Raw genomic sequence first — 16,904 nt, 5'->3', positions numbered from 1 at the left:
ATTTTCATAAGGTGTTTCTTTTCTCTTTTTTTTTTTTTTTTGAGTAATTGCGTTGAGTGTGTTCTTGTTTAATCAGCTGTATCTATACGTGTGTGTGTGTGTGTGTGTGTGTGTGTGTGTGTGTGTGTGTGTGTGTGTGTGTGTGTGTGTGTGTGTGTGTGTGTGTGTGTGGTTTCAGAAAAATACCAAATAAAGTGTTTCTATAGCTGCTCAGTGTCTGCTGGGATAGAAGCACTTTTCTTTATTTGGTATTTTTGTGAAATAACATATATACATTATACACACACACACACACACACATGTTGCCATATTAAAAGTAGTCAGTTTTTGCAAACTGTTTGCTAAGCTGCCATTTTGTTGTTTATGCAGCATTCCCAGAAAACAAATCATTTGAAGCTACTGACAGCCGTATAGTCTCCACAGCCAACAACTTGACCATAGCCAAGAGCAATGAGGTGTCCGTTACTTTCACAATGTCTTCTGCTGCAGCCAAGGTAATAATGAAGTGTTTGCTGTATCACTATACATATTACACTTCTTGAAAAGTTGACAAAACTAACTTTTACTCTTTTTTTTTCTTTTTTTTTTTAATCCCCTTCTCAGAAATTAAACCATGTCATGATGGCCATGGCCCAGCTGCTTAACATTAGGATGCCAGGCTCTTATGAGGTGACGTTCCCACCTGACATGGTTGGAATGAACGGGCCTGGAAAAGGATGTGACCAATCAGGTGCTTGCATTTTTGGATTAGTGTTCATTTAAGTTTTACTGATGTCCAGGTTTGGTTGGATGTGTAACATTCAATAAATGTACTTATATAGCACCAAAACACAACACAAGTACTTTGATGTCCCAAGTCATATCAGAAGAGTAAGGTCTAACCATACCAACAGCCCCTCAGCAAGCACATAAACAACAGTAATATGGAAAACTCCCTCAAGTATTTCTTGAGGAAGAAACCCAAAGCTGACCAGACTCACGAGTGACCAAGTGCTTAGGCCATTCTTATGATAACAAAGTTCAAATAAAGCATAAATAAAGAAAAGTCAAACATGCATAACAAAAACAAAAAAGGGTTTATTATATTGTAACTCCGCTACCTTACTTCCGAAATCATTTTAATATTCAGGTTTCAGTGGGGTTTAGGGTGTTTTCTTATGTCACCCTGTCACATCAAGTCTTTGTTGTTAAAGAGAGGGCTAACATGACAAAGGTAGCCATTTGCCTATGCTTATAGTTTCCAATAATGCTGCATTTACACGTAACGACAAGTCACGAATGTCACGAAGTATACATTCTTGGCCGCTGATCAAAAATGCGATGATTCGGGCAGAGGCGTCAGGTGTCCTAAGGAACTGTTGTGACCTGTTACCACGTGTTACGATTAATGGCACGTGTCACTGGTGAATTATTATGAACCATTAGGTACGGTGAGAATATTGTTCCGGGCTTTATTGGGCAATTTTTCTAACAGAACCATCACAGGAACCCAACGAATGTCTGTCATGCTCTATTAAGGATCAGGAGTTATATTAAGGATCGGGAGTTTAATAGTTTATTAAAGCAAAAAATTACAAATCTGTTTTCTTTTTGGGATCCTTCCAGTGTTTTAAATTTGAAAAGAAAAAAAAAAGTCTTAGAAACTGGTCAGCTACCGCAGAGAGACCCTGGAGAATCATATAAACTCTGCTCTGTACCACAAAATACTGAAAGAACATGCTCCCTCATCAGCCAGTGAGTTGAAGCTCAAGTGCGTGTTGGTTGCACAGCAACAACCAACAACAACAACAAAAAGATCTAAGTTGAGCTCTGAAGTGGCTTTGTCAAAGAAAGTGCTGACATGAATCACATTGACATACTGTGGCAAGATCTTAAGTAGTTCATGCTGAAAACCCTCTACTGTGGCTGAGCTAAGTCAGTTTTGCAGATAAGCCTGGACTAAAATTCCACCATCATGTGAAAAACAATTCTGCAGTTGTCAGTAAATTTGGTTTAACCAGCCATTAAGTTTGATGGGTAATAAATTTTTCACATGGGTGATGTAAATGGTGGTGAATGGTTTTGTTTCAACAAATATAATTATCATTTCTTACCTGAATTTTGTGTTTAAACAGTTTGCCTTTGTTTTATGTTAAATTTACTTTGAATATTTGAAACCATTTAAAATAAGATTTTAAACAAACATGGAAGAAAATGTTACAGGGCAGATACTCTTCTTCTTCTTTCCCTTTCTTCCTTCTTTTTCCTTCTTTTTCCTCTTCTTCTTTGAGACTCCATGAGTCTCTTCAGTGTGTGTGTCCTGAAAGTTGGACACAAGAACAAATTGATTAAATTACACTGTTTACATTTCCACGATCACCAGGGGCTGTGTCTTTAAAGGACGATGCATCACCCAACCCAGATGAATGGCTGAGACAGTTAGATGTGTCTCTACCAGGATGTACACTGAAGAAACAAGTGGATATTCTGTCACTGATCAAACAGGTCAGTCAGTACAAGTCTCTTCTGGAGTGGTTTAAATTGTTGATGTCTTTGGTATACTTTCATTGAATTATCTGCAGTTTGTTGGAAGCATAATTCTCCTTTGTGAATTTTCTCTCAGGAATTTCAGAGAATGATGAGAAACCAGTGCAGCATTGCTACACCACCAATGTAAATGACTTGGATGTGCGTCACCTTCCAATTATACCTGTGGAAGAATCTCCTCCACCATCACCATCCCCTCCACATCCTTCACCATCTGCTCTGGATCAAACTGAACCTTCCAAAAAATCACCATCTTCTCCCTCTAGCCCTCCTATGGTCCTGATCAACACTGAACCTGAACAGGATGCAGTTTTGACCAATGATATTCAGACATCTGATGGTACAAGAGCTGAGGTAGCAGCTCCAGAATCGGTCATTGAGTCGGTTCCTGATCATGCTGCTTCTGCTGAAGATGCCCAGAATCTTGCAGAGGAGCAAATGGATACAGCACGTGATCTTGAACACCCACCCAAAAATTCTCCATTCACAATAGATTCTTCACCCAAAGTCATCAAGCCACACAGGCCTCTCTCACCTGATGAGGAAGTGATCCACCCCAAAATTAAAAAGTGGAAGGGGGTTCGATGGAAGCGTCTTCAGATTGTCATTTCAATACGCAAGGGTGGGTCTAAAAAGGAGAGCAGCCGTGAGGTGTCCGAGCTAATGGAACGCCTCCGCATTACCCTACGACCAGAAAAGTTGCCTCGGGACAAACGCAAATGTTGCTTTTGCCATGAGGAAGGTGATGGAGCCACCGATGGACCGGCCCGCTTGCTAAATATTGATGTGGACTTATGGGTGCATCTCAATTGTGCTTTGTGGTCCACAGAGGTGTATGAAACGCAGGGTGGTGCGCTTATCAATGTGGAGGTGGCGCTGCGTCGTGGGCTGTGCACTCGATGCGCTTACTGCCAAAAAACAGGAGCCACCAACAGCTGCAACAGACTACGTTGTCCCAATGTCTATCATTTTGCCTGTGCGATTCGTGCACGCTGTATGTTCTTTAAAGATAAGACCATGTTGTGCACCCAACACAAGCTGAAGGGCCCCAGTGAAGAGGAACTGAGCACGTTTGCTGTCTTACGTCGTGTCTACATCGAGCGGGATGAGGTGAAACAGATTGCCAGTATCTTACAACGAGGTGATCGAATCCACCTGTTTCGTGTTGGTGGCCTCATCTTTCATGCCATTGGCCAGCTGCTTTCCCTCCCAGATGGCACACTTCCACTCGCCGACTGCCATCTTCCCTGTTGGCTATGAGGCCACACGCATCTATTGGAGCACTCGGGTTCCCAACAAACGCTGTCGCTACCGCTGTCGAATCAGTGAGCGTGACAGTCAACCCTTGTTTGAAGTGCGCGTTCTGGAACATGGCATGGAGGATTTACACTACCATGACACCAGTCCAGAAGGTATGACCTTAGGATTGTCCCACCATGTTAAATGGTGTTCTTCAGTACTGTGTGTAGATTTTGAAATACCTGTCTTATTCCTGTGTTTGTCTTCCCATCATCTTCAGGGATCTGGAACTGTGTGGTTCAGCAGGTGGCTAAACTGCGAGAGGAGTCATCCATGTTGAAGCTGTTCACTGAACACGTGAAAGGAGAGGAGATGTACGGCCTTACGGTTCATGCCGTTATGCGCATCACAGAGTCGGTAAGAATTTGGAGGAATCGTAACTGCGCTTTGTTCTCAGTTTTAAAATAAAACTGACCAAAGGTCAGAGTGGATATTTTTAAAAATATCTCATCTAAAATTTAGAACTGCACATGACTGCACATCACCAATTGATGGAAATCTGATTGTTATAAGAAAACACTGAGAAATTGTTTCATGAGAGATGACATATTTTTATGTGAATGTGTGTGAACAGATGATTGCAATGATTTGCAAATCCTCTTCAACCTATATGAATTGATAACACACAAAGACAAGATATTTAATGTTCAAACTGATAAACTTTATTGTTTTTTAGCAAATATTTGCTCACTTTGAAATGGATGCCTGCAACACGTTTCAAAAAAGCTGGGACAGTGGTATGTTTACCACTGTGTTACATCACCTTTCCTTCTAACAACACTCAATAAGTGTTTGGGAACTGAGGACAGTAATTGTTGAAGCTTTGTAGGTGGAATTCTTTCCCATTCTTGCTTGATGTATGACTTCAGTTGTTCAACAGTCCGGGGTCTCCATTGTCATATTTTGCGCTTCACAATGCGCCACACATTTTCAATGGGCGACAGGTCTGGACTGCAGCCAGACCAGTTGAGTACCCGCACTCTTTTACTGCGAAGCCACACTGTTGTAACACGTGCAGAATGTGGGTTGGCATTGTCTTGCTGAAATAAGCAGAGATGTCCCTGAAAAAGATGTTGCTTGGATGGCAGCATGTGTTGCTCCAAAACCTGGATGTACCGTTCAGCATTGATGGTGCCATCACAGATGTGTAAGTTACCCATGCCATGGGCACTAACACACCCCCATACCATCACAGATGCTGGCTTTTGAACTTTGTGCTGGTAACAATCTGGATGGTGTTTTTTCCCTCACGACATCCATGATTTCCAAAAACAATCTGAAATGTGGACTCATCAGACCACAGCACACTTTTCCACTTTGCGTCTGTCCATTTCAAATGAACTTGGGCCCAGAGAAGGTGGCGGCATTTCTGGATGTTGTTGATGTATGGCTTTCGCTTTGCATTGTAGAGTTTTAACTTGCACTTGTAGATGTAGCAACGAACTGTGTTAACTGACAATGGTTTTCTGAAGTGCTCCTGAGCCCACGCGGTAAGTTCCTTTACACAATGATGTTGGTTTTTAATGCAGTGTCGCCTGAGGGATTGAAGGTCACGGGCATTCACTGTTGGTTTTCAACCTTGCTGCCTTACGTTTCTCCAGTTTCTCTGAATCTTCTGATTATATTATGGACTGTAGATGATGGAATCCCTAAATTCCTTGCAATTGAACATTGAGAAACACTGTTCTTAAACTGTTTGACTATTTTTTTTTTCATGCAGTTGTTCACAATTAGTGATCCTCACCCCTTTGCTTGTGAATGGCTGAGCTTTTTGGGGATGCTCTGTTTATACCCATTCATGACACTCACAATTACTGTCCTCAGTTCCCAAATGCTTAAGTGTTGTGAGAAGGAAAGGTGATGTAACACAGTGTTAAACATACCACTGTCCCAACTTTTTTGAAACGTGTTGCAGGCTTCCATTTCAAAATGAACAAATATTTACACAAAAACAATAACGTTTATCAGTTTGAACAGTAAATAGCTTGTAAAAGAGAAAAAAATAACTGGTGCAACACAGAAATAAGTGCCAGAAAATTTAATAAGGTGCTGAAAACAAAAATGTACACGGGACTAACGTTTCGATGTGAGAGTCACATCGTCCTCAGAGTCCTGCAAAGACAGAGATGGTACAGCTTAAATACTAATAAGAAGCAGGTGTCCTGATGCTTCCAAAGGGGCATGACCATCCGTCAGACACAACACTCACTCAATTAGTAATCAATTCATGATTAGAAACATACTGTCCCAAAACACACAAAACTAAAACCAGACTAAAAAACAATTATTAAAGAAAACAAGTAAATTTTAGATCTTCATTCAAACCAAAAGGTTCCAAAGTGCCTAAAGTGTAAATACAAAATGCTTCTCTACATAAGAGTTTTTTAATAATATTACCACCTCTGGGTGGAGCTATGATTCTCTCAATCCCCCAAAATTTTAAAGACGCTGGCGAGCCATGACCGGCCTGTTTATAGTGCCTTGCCATGGCATATGTTAAATTCTGAGTACGGATTGCTGTTTTTTGTTCAGCTATCCGTAATTTAAGTTGACATTTTGTTTGGCCAACATATGCCAATCCACAAGGGCATTTTAAAATATATACTACATGAGTAGTATTACAGTTGATAAATGAAGAAATAGGACATTGCTTACCAGTGCGAGGATGAGAGAAACATGAAGCATTAGTGGAATTTGAACAATGTGCAGAATTACCACATCTGAAGAAGCCTTTTGGTGGGCTAGAGGGCCAGGCAGTTGAGACGGGAATGATCATATCTGAATGAACAAGTCTATCACGAATATTTCGGGCACGTCTCAGTATAAATTTAGGCGGTTCAGCACAGATGTCTTTAAGTGTGGGATCACTCTTCAAAATGTGCCAATATTTATAAATTATGTTTTTTATTCTTCCTGCAAATGGAGTATAGCAGGTAGAAAAAAACAATTTAGATGTTGAAGATTTTGATTTTTTTCTTAAGTAAAGAGGCACGATCAGTATTTAGAGCTCTGTCCCATGCTTTACCGATATCAATTTTACTATAACCACGTTGTTCAAACAGAGTTGCTAGATAGGCTGCTTTTGACATGAAGTCTGATAGGAGTACAGTTTCTTCTAACTCGCAAGAACTGACCCACTGGTATGTTACGAACTAAATAATATCTTGTCTTTGTGGTGTATTCAATTGAATATAGGTTGAAGAGAATTTGCACATCATTGTATTGTGTTTTTATTTACATTTTACATAACGTCCCAGCTTCATTGAAATTGGGGTTGTACCCCTCGAAACATTTATGAGGAAAAAACAAAACCTAATAGTTCTGAGCTACGCCGCACAAATGTTCTTCAATTTGGAGTTTTTTTTTTCTGCAGCCACACAATGGGACAGTGAGGCTTGTTCAGCTGATCACCTGTGTCATCTCGCAGCTCTCCACTCTCATTGTTGTGTCTTCCTTCTCCATGGCCTCACCAGCACCTTTTAAAAACTTATATGCATTGTAACTTGAAATGGAATTGTGAGATTGCTGAGATCTATCAAGCCATACACTACTACATGATGATTTGATGTAATACTGCTATATCATAGAAGCATCAATGTAATACTGAAGCAAATTGCACAAGAAATGTGCCTGGGTGGATTAAAATGCTGATGTTTTAATAACAATGAGCCAAGACTATGATGTCCTTAACATAGTAGAGAAGCTTGAATCTTCGACTGGACTGGGTTGCTTGACGTGAGGATGTTTCGCTTCAAATCACAGAAGCTTCCTCAGCTAAAATTCTTGCTCTGGTAGTCTGACTTGTGTCTTGACTCTTGTAGAGAAGAATAAACCAGAAGCCAACAAAAGCTGGAGTTTTTAACCTAACCAGACCCCTCCTACCGAGAGGCCGACTGCTATAGGCTAGTGACTAAACAGTAGCTCTAATTAGGTTTAAAGTAAACTGGGATTTTGTGCTGTCTAAACCGGTTAACACCTTGAGACAGAAATTAGTTCACCCTAAGGACAGGATCCCTAGTTACAAACAGAGCAATGTAGTGTATTATATCAGATGTCAGGAAAACTGTAATGAACACTACATAGGTGAGACTAAGCAACCTTTAAACAAGAGGCTATACCAGCACCTCAGAGAGGTTGCCAGTGGACCTCAGTCTGCAATCTCCACCTGAAAGACACTAACCACACGTTTGAGGACAAGAAAGTTAAAATCTTAGCCAGAGAGAAGAAATGGTTTGAGAGAGGTGTCAAGGAAGCATTCTTTGTAAAACAGTTGAAACCCAGCCTTAACCGGGGGGCGGGTCTCAGACACGCTTTGTCCCCTGTTTACAATGGGGTACTCAGGTCAAAGCAGTTTCAGTCTTTTGTTCATGGTAATGAGTCATTCACGTCATCAGGAGAGTCGTCAAGGGAGCCATCAGGGGAGGCTTCCATCCCATCATTAGGAGAGTGCTAACTAGAGCACAATAGGTGCTAATTAGAGCTATTGTTTAGTCACTAGCCTATAGCAGTCGGCCTCTCGGTAGGAGGGGTCTGGTTAGGTTAAAAACTCCAGCTTTTGTTGGCTTCTGGTTTATTCTTCTCTACAAGAGTCAAGACAGAAGTCAGACAACCAGAGCAAGAATTTTAGTTGAGGAAGCTTCTGTGATTTGAAGCGAAACGTCCTCACGTCAAGCAACCCAGTCCAGTCGAAGATTCAAGCTTCTCTACTATGGAAACCACCTGGACAACTGAGAGCCTACACAGAAACATGTCCTTAACATCATTTGTTATTTCTCTTATGTTTAGCTGCCTGGAGTGGAGAACTGCCAGAACTATCAGTTTCGTTACGGCCGCCATCCTCTGATGGAGCTTCCTCTCATGATCAATCCCACAGGCTGTGCTCGCTCTGAGCCCAAGGTCCCTACACACTGCAAAAGGTATTATTTTAAACCCGCAGTTCCCACCTGGGAGAAAGAGAAATAGAATGTTAACCTTCAAAAAAACTGCAGCAGTGTTTTGTCATGCTTTTTTTCCTCATTAGTGTGGCAGCATAAAAGCAAATATGGGATGTTTGGGGGGGGGGGGGGGGGGGGGACAAAAAACTATTCCAGCAAAATATTCTCCCCTTCTTTCTTCCTGTACTTCATTGGTGAGACGAGTACATGCTCAGTCACACGTTGACACATCCCTATGTGGATGACACCACGGCACCACATAAACCTATATCATGGATTGTTTCGAACTGGGTGAATGTTTTTATAGTGGTGAGGTCCAACCACTGAGTCAGCGGGAGTTTGAATGTAACTTTCATTTGTTGATTGTGAGTGTTGTGCAGTGATGAAAGTATTCCTGAAAATCCACGTTTTACGTGGTGAACGTTTATGGGTTATTTTTATTGCATATGTCAGAATCCATGAATGTTCCATGCTCAAACAGGAGATGATGGCAATGCACTGTATTGGTTTCAGTGATGAAAGTTTTCCGGAAAATCCGGGTTTAGTCAGATTTAGTCTGTGGTCTGTATTTCACAATGTTTGTGAAATTGTTTGGAAACGTCTCTGAGACGTCACTGTGGATATTAAGTCTTGTGTTTTCATGTCCTGATTGGAGATAATGTTACTTGGCGCCACTCGTCCACACAGCAGCGAATGAGAGAGACTGTTACAGATTTTGCTGTGAACTATGCGTCTTGTTGAAACTACAAAGGAAATGGATGAAAAGTTCTCCTGTGGGAGACTAAAGTTAATCAGGAATAAATTCATATGGGGCTGGTTCGACCAAAAGCACCAAAACGCTGACCCAACTTATTTTAATCATCATTTATATGGAAACATTAACACTCCAGGTAAGTCTTTGATTTTTATTATATCATGTTTTTGACGGAATTCTTTGTCAGTTGACGTTATTCAAGTTATTTCACATAATCAAACTCTGTCTTTGGGATAAATTTACTTCAAAATGTCTCCATACAAATGTGATATGTTAGCCTGCTAAATCTGCATTTTATGATTTCTTCTGTGGCATGGGTGTGAAATATTAATGTGAATTAAAATATGATAAATATTTAACCTGCTCGTAGAAGTCAGATATTGATGTGGAAAAAGTTTGAGGGTCGTTTTGCACAACACTTACTTTGTGAGTATCCCCGAAATGTTGACGTCAGTACTGGATAGTAAGTCCCTTCGGCTGCTCCCTTGTTTTGCACTCGGGGTCGCCACAACAAATCCAAAGTGGATCTGCATGTTGAATTGGCACAGGTTTTTTGCCGGATGTCCTTCCTGACGCAACTCCACATTACATGGAGAAATGTGGCAGGGGTGGGATTTGAACCCGGAGCTTTCTGAACTGAAGCCAAGCGCATTAACCACTTGGCCACCACCCCCTCAATTTATTGAACTTATAGAGCGCCAAATCACGACAGCGTTGCCTCAAGGCACTTCACAGAAAACAACAAATTAAACCAAAAGATCAAAGAGCATAATTAAAAGATTAAAAGCATAATAAAAAAGTAAAAAGAATAAAAAGCATCGTAAAACAATATGTTAATCATATAAAATGGAAAACAAATGCATCTTCAGTCGTGACTTAAAAGTCTCAACAGACTCTGACTGCCTCACTAACGCAGGGAGAGCATTCCACAGGACCGGGGCATGATAAGAGAAGGCTCTATTTCCCGCAGACTTTTTATTCAACCTTGGTACACAAAGTAAGCCTGCGTCCTTTGAACACAAAGCCCAGGCCGGTATGAAGGGTTTAAGTAGATCAGCCAAATAGGACAGTGCCAGTCTGTAAACAGTTTTATAGGCCAGTAGCAGGACCTTAAAATCTGATCTTGCAGAAACGGGAAGCCAGGGAAGAGATTCCAGGATTTTGAACCAATTGAAGACACCTGATTCTGGACTGCAGCAACTCGGAAAATAAAATGTTGCAATAATCCAGTCTAGAAGAGACAAATGCATGAAACAGGGTCTCGGCATCAGCCATAGACAGGATGGGACGAATCTTCGCTGTATTTCACAGATGGAAGAAAGCAGTCCTCGTAATATCTCTAATGTGGAAGTCAAAAGACAACGTAGGATCAAAAATCACCACAAGGTTCCTTGTGTATGATGTATGACACATGAACCCAGGCCAGGCACTAGCTGGTCAAATTGGTGCCGATGTCTTGCTGGACCAAGAACCATCATTTCAGTCTTATCAGAATTTAAAAGCAGGAAGTTAGTGGACATCCAGCTTCTTACTGATGCAAGGCAATCTCCTAAGGATTTTATGTGAGTGAGATTACCAGTCGTTATCGGCATGTACTATTGAGTATCTTCAGCATAGCAATGAAAGGCAATCCCAAAATGCCGCAGTATATGCCCAAGAGGTGCTATATAAAGGGAGAAAAGCAGGGGGTCTAAGACAGATCCCTGTGGAACCCCAAATTTCATGTCACTAAGATTACAGGTAGTGTTATTGTACGAAACACAATGAGAACTACTGGACAGGTATGACGTCAACCACGCAAAGGCACTTACAGTAATCCCAAAGTGATTCTCCAGCCTGTCGAGTAAAATATGATGATCCACGGTATCAAACGCAGCACTACGATCTAACAGCATCAGAACCATGGTGGTGTCCGAATCCATTGTAACCAAAAGGTCATTCACTGCTTTATTGAGCGCTGTCTCTGTGGAATGATATTTTCTAAAAGCAGACAGCAATGGCTCAAAAAGATTATTCTCAGTAAGGTGGTCCCCGAGCTGCTGTGAAACATCTTTTTCCAGAATTTTAGAGCAAAATGATAGATTTGATATCGGCCTATAATTTTTCAGTACACCAGGGTGAAGATTAGATTTCTTAAGCAATGGTTTAATCAATGCAGATTTGAAACATTTAGGATCAGATCCAGAAATTAGTAAGAGATTAACAATTTCCAGCACAGTTGGCCCAAGAATGGGCCATAGGTCCAAACATGACTTTGATTCTGAAATGCTATCAAGAATCGAGTTATCAAAGTTTATTTGGCCACACAAATGGTGTCCCCAGCAATGATGATAAATGTGAGAAGAAAATGAATCTTGTCAAAACGGCAAGATGCTGGTGATGCTCTTGTTTGCTGTTAATGTAACCAGAGCTTTTTTGTGTGTGTGTTTGGAGAGATTTTTGTGTTTGGAAACTGTGTGAACAGATTTGCGTTTTTCAGTTGCTCAGCACCATCAACATTGATTTGTGCATAGAAGACAATTTCAGGGCAAAGATAAAATGTCTCATTTTAGACATTTAAGGCATAACTTGTTACTGTGCACCCTGGCTATAGCGCAGGATACTTTAATCACTCATGTCTGACAAAAAAGCTCAGAAACTGGAGATCAGATTTTCACCAAATTTAGTAGTGGTGTTGCTTAGGTGAGAGTCTCCATATCTGTCAAAGGTCAGATTTGTCAAAAATAAAGTTTCCATTTTTGAGGATATCTCCAGTATGGATACAGAAGTGGTCCAAAGCTTATATTGTTCAGCTGTGTAACTGACCAGAGTTGACTTTTGATATTGTTCCCTTCACATTAGACAGTTAGTTAGAAACTTGGATCAGCTTAGCTACATTTCTTTTCATTTTTTTATTCACTGATACTGTTCATATTGTGATTTAATATAATTATTTAAAAATATGACATGGCCAATTTTAAGTTTGCCACATTCCAAATGCATCTACCAGAGGACATAATTATTTTTTTGTTTTTTCTTTTAAGGCCTCACACCCTAAACAGTACCAGCATGTCAAAGGCCTACCAGAGTACCTTTACTGGCGAGCTCAACACGCCATACAGCAAGCAGTTTGTCCACTCAAAGTCTTCCCAATACCGCCGTCTGAAGACTGAGTGGAAGAACAATGTGTATCTCGCACGTTCTCGAATTCAAGGCTTGGGTCTGTATGCTGCCAAAGACCTGGAGAAGCACACAATGGTGATTGAATACATTGGTACCGTCATACGCAATGAGGTGGCCAATCGCCGTGAGAAGATCTATGAGTCCCAGGTAATGCACAAGAATATCTTTGAGCAAACTTTGAAAAATTCTCCAGAGTAAAAGTTAGACAGATGACTTTAATTATTCTCCAGAGGACGAATTTGTTTTTACCATCCAGACACACTTAATGTTACTTTTTAAGGCTGCTGCAGCTGTAATGTTTTACTCAGCAAAATTCTTTACCAGCCTGTTTGTCTTTTAATTCAGAACCGTGGGATCTACATGTTCCGAATAAACAACGAGCAAGTGATTGATGCCACACTGACAGGCGGCCCAGCTCGGTGAGTGTGATTGGCTGTCCTCAGAAAGCCCTTGGTGATTGATCACGACACGTAGCTAACCTTCTTCCTGCACCGCCCCGTTTACCTTTCCAGCTACGTCAACCATTCTTGTGCTCCTAACTGCGTGGCAGAGGTGGTAACATTCGACAAGGAAGACAAAATTATCATCATTTCCAGTCGCAGAATCCCCAAAGGAGAAGAGGTACAGTTGCAGTAACACTAACAGAAATAGATTGACACACTTTTAACTATTCCATGTGTACCAACTTAAGAGCTCAGCTATTTTATTTTATAATTTTGTCTTCATTATTTCAGCTGACATACGACTACCAGTTTGATTTTGAGGATGATCAGCACAAGATCCCTTGCCATTGTGGAGCCTGGAATTGCCGCAAGTGGATGAACTAATGGGGAGAGCGTAAAATGAGTAAAAATTGCCCTGTCACTTGTGCCACAGCGCTTCTGCGCTAAAGCCTTTGAATTCTACATAGCCAGTGCATAAGCTGTTCTGAACGATGTGGAGGACGAACAGCCTCCATTCATGAACGACTAAAGTGTGATACCTGTAGCCAAAGGTTTGAAGAGCATTAACCTACCACATGCACCAACAGCAGTGAATTGCCCGTTCCCTCAGCCAGACACAAACCCCTCCCCCTCCCACTGCTGTCAATAAGCTGGAAAACAATCCTCAACATCTACCAAATGATTCAGACACTATCTAATACCAGGACACATAAAGTAAAGCTCAGCTGGAGCTGCAATGAAAAGCCATTTAAAAAATACGAAGTATGAACTAATAACACATTTTTATGTTTTAAGTCGGACCTATTTCCCACCACACCTCCCAGGAAAGGCACTTTCCCTTCAAGTCATCAACGAAGACAATGCGGATCTTGGCTCGCTAGACAATCTTGGTGTGGCTCTGTGTAAGAATTACAAATGATGGAAAGATGTAAGTAAATATAAAATATAAGATGCTGATGATGTGTGGCTCCACAGGCACCTGTTGTTGTGTTTGTAGCCCCAAGATGGGTTAGTTGGACCCAGTCTACCTCACTGATTTAGCGGGAAGTGACTGCTTTGTATAAAAACTGTTAACTGCTACTGTGGAAAGGGCGGGGGTGTTTTTATGGGCTTAGCCTTCTCGGACAAGCAGGGAATCTTAAGCAGCAGGTTTGCTCTATATGCTGATGATGATTTACTATGAGCCAACATAATTCTTATTTATACAGAGTAAATATATGACAGTTTTGATATATTGCATTAAAATCACAATCAGAAGCTTAGTCCTGTGTGCCACCAAATCAACCTGGATTTTGATGTAGCTTTTTATTTTATTTTTAAATTCATGCATCTAAAAAACTGTGCTATTAGCAGTGTCAAAGCACAACAACATCCACATGATGAGTTGCTGGAAATGATATGTGTGTGTGAATGGCAGATCACAGCCAAGTCTTGGACAAACTACACATTAGCTTGTTGCTTTGTGCATTGAAGTTCCACTTGGTGAAAAGTCACCAGTGGATGTGACTACTGTCCCATTTAATGCTTTTATTCCCTGACGACTTCACTCTTCAAAGCTCGGCTGTCTGAATCACGCCTCTTCCTCTATAGTATTTCATGGACTGTTAAACTTTTACTGTAGTAAGTCTTCCTCTGCCGGAGAACGCAGCCCATGGTGTTCCTGCTTCCCCTGTACTGTGCTTCTCTGGTGGTCGTACTGTCCTTGAGGCTCAACTCGTGGCAGGGAAAGACTTATTGGACAAAAGGGCATTTCTTTTCATTATATGTAAGAAGAATTAGTCTTTAAAGGGAGCTTTTTCTAAAACTCCGCCTTCCCGTACTCCTCTGTCTCCTCCTTCCCCCTGAACCTAAGACCTCACATGATTTAAAAATGCAAAATTGTACAAACTGTATATAAGTATATGCATTAGGGGACAGCAAAGCTCTTTATCCAGCCCCTTTGTAATCAAAGTCAGTGTAGAGAAATAAAACTGAAAAGAAAAAAAAAAATCAACCACTGGATATCATTTTAACAAAGATAAAACTGTACATAAATATAAATATATGTAAAATGGCAAACTAATATCTTTATGTATATGAACCAGAGTGTTTTGCATTGACCTGTTTTTCTATTAGTGTTTTTGCTATAAGCTCTGAGATGCTCTCAGAGAGAGAGATGTTTGCTAAAATGAGTGTAAGAATGTTTGGGCTTCTCCAATCAGTTGGGACAAGAAGCTGAGGTAATTTAAAATAAATAAAAACAAAAAAAAAGTGTGAACGGATTTATGTGGAGAGTTGTTAATTAGACATACAAAAAAATCATTTATTGCATAAAGCAGAACAATGGTGCATAGCATTTGTATTTATATAAGATTGTTCGTGTTTATTTTTTTTAATTTATCCTACTGCTTGTTGATTACCAAATCTTGTCCCTTAATTGTTCACAATTGGATTACGTACTCTTGAATGGAGAATCTTGAATTTCCTCCGGTATTGTTCTTGGTGTTTTGCTTTTTTCTATCTTCCCTATAGCAGTGGACGTGTTGGTAAACCTTGTGAAATGGTTACTTGGCCTGTATGTTATGTAATACTCAAAAGTTAATCCCATACTTAACCTGGTAATGAATTGCACTCTTAAGTCTAAAGGAGAACCTTTCTAAAGTGGTAGATATTGATCAAGTATCTGAAACAGTGATATCTATATATTTTTTGGTATGTTTCTATTTCAAGGGAAAACCATGAGACAAACTGCTCACTGGGTTTTAGCCTGAAGTTTCCTCAAAATATTTAATTTAAATTCTCTGGATATAATTTAATTTTTGCTCAAATTGATTTTTTTTAATCTCTTTTTTTTCCCCCAGAAGATGCTGCATCTGTACAGCAGAGATACATTTAGGGATTATGAATTAATGATAATTTTTATTGTAAGTGGCATGTTTTGTATGGACATGATTTGGAATTGTATAGATTATTTTTTTTCCAGGATGCCAGAGGTTGCATCCCTTTATATACAGCTTTCCACTCCCTCTCATCTTATTTCTTTGTCTGCTTTTTTTTCTTGTAAAGGAAAATAAAATTCATTTTAAATATTCACTTACTCTTTATTCAAAGAATTGACAGGATCCTTTTCTACTCAAAGAAATGCAGTTATGTACATAGAGGGAGCGACTGTTCAGGTCGAGGGCTGAAATGATTGGTCTACTGACAAAGCTATTTTTATTACCAGTTATTTCTTGTTTGTTGATCTATTAAAAATCCATGTTCCAGCCTCTCATGAGTATTTGCTCCTTTTGACATTCATCAAATAAATACAAACTTTTTTTTTTTTGGACTAATCGTTGGCCAAAGGTACATGCTTGACAGATTCATGCAAATGAATTCTCAATTTCTAGATCCACGTGGCCAATTCTGGCTACACTTGAACAACTTGAATCCACTAAAACTGTTATGACCTTAAGTTTGACCCATCAAGGTTCAAAGGGAATGTGACTTTTGATCTTTTGTTTTTATACTGTAGATATGTCTGTAACCATTGTGCTCATCTAGATGTATTGGCCCAATCCCATTTCCCCCTCCTTTAGCCCCCGCCTCTTGTACCCTTCAGGAATCAAGTCAAGTGATTAAAAGCACTACAGAAGAAATTCAACACTGGAGTGCGAAAAATAGGGGGGGGGGGGGGGGCGGGGTTAGAGAATTGTAAACTCTATTCCAAACGATCCAATAATAACCCCAAAATCTCACTTCCTTGGCAAAGGTGTACAGTTTAAGTTTGTACCATTTTAACAGACAAGCAGGACAGAGATTAGG

The 16,904-nt window shown here is 40.2% G+C and overlaps 2 protein-coding genes across 2 annotated transcripts in view; both read left to right on the top strand.

The window, feature by feature from the left end:
• The window catches only part of kmt2d (lysine (K)-specific methyltransferase 2D), a 130,320-nt gene extending 127,525 nt beyond the window's left edge, over positions 1 to 2,795 (top strand). The window contains exons 46-49 of the mRNA XM_034172406.1: positions 370 to 494; positions 604 to 730; positions 2,363 to 2,484; positions 2,603 to 2,795. Coding sequence (XP_034028297.1) covers positions 370 to 494; positions 604 to 730; positions 2,363 to 2,484; positions 2,603 to 2,656 — 428 coding nt within the window. The 3' untranslated portion in view covers positions 2,657 to 2,795. The remainder of the gene's footprint in view (positions 1 to 369; positions 495 to 603; positions 731 to 2,362; positions 2,485 to 2,602) is intronic.
• Positions 2,796 to 3,582: 787 nt separating this feature from the next.
• On the top strand, positions 3,583 to 15,129 carry LOC117512372 (histone-lysine N-methyltransferase 2D-like). Its single transcript, XM_034172408.1, has 7 exons — positions 3,583 to 3,938; positions 4,046 to 4,182; positions 8,611 to 8,741; positions 12,537 to 12,822; positions 13,021 to 13,094; positions 13,188 to 13,296; positions 13,410 to 15,129. Exons 1-7 carry the CDS (start codon positions 3,710 to 3,712, stop codon positions 13,500 to 13,502), a joined length of 1,059 nt encoding a protein of 352 aa, XP_034028299.1. The 5' UTR covers positions 3,583 to 3,709; the 3' UTR covers positions 13,503 to 15,129.
• Positions 15,130 to 16,904: the final 1,775 nt, after the last annotated feature.

This window comes from Thalassophryne amazonica, chromosome 6 (assembly GCF_902500255.1).
Source record: "Thalassophryne amazonica chromosome 6, fThaAma1.1, whole genome shotgun sequence".
Taxonomy (NCBI): domain Eukaryota; kingdom Metazoa; phylum Chordata; class Actinopteri; order Batrachoidiformes; family Batrachoididae; genus Thalassophryne; species Thalassophryne amazonica.
Note: the sequence above shows the minus strand (reverse complement) of the source record. Positions and strands in the feature narration are given on the sequence as shown.

Coding starts and splice junctions, on each gene's coding strand:
- LOC117512372 (XM_034172408.1), top strand. CDS start 3,710: ATGCCATTGGCCAGCTGCTTTCCCTCCCAGATGGCACACTTCCACTCG. Junction 13,095..13,187: donor CTGACAGGCGGCCCAGCTCG/GTGAGTGTGATT, acceptor TTACCTTTCCAG/CTACGTCAACCATTCTTGTG. Junction 13,297..13,409: donor GAATCCCCAAAGGAGAAGAG/GTACAGTTGCAG, acceptor TCATTATTTCAG/CTGACATACGACTACCAGTT.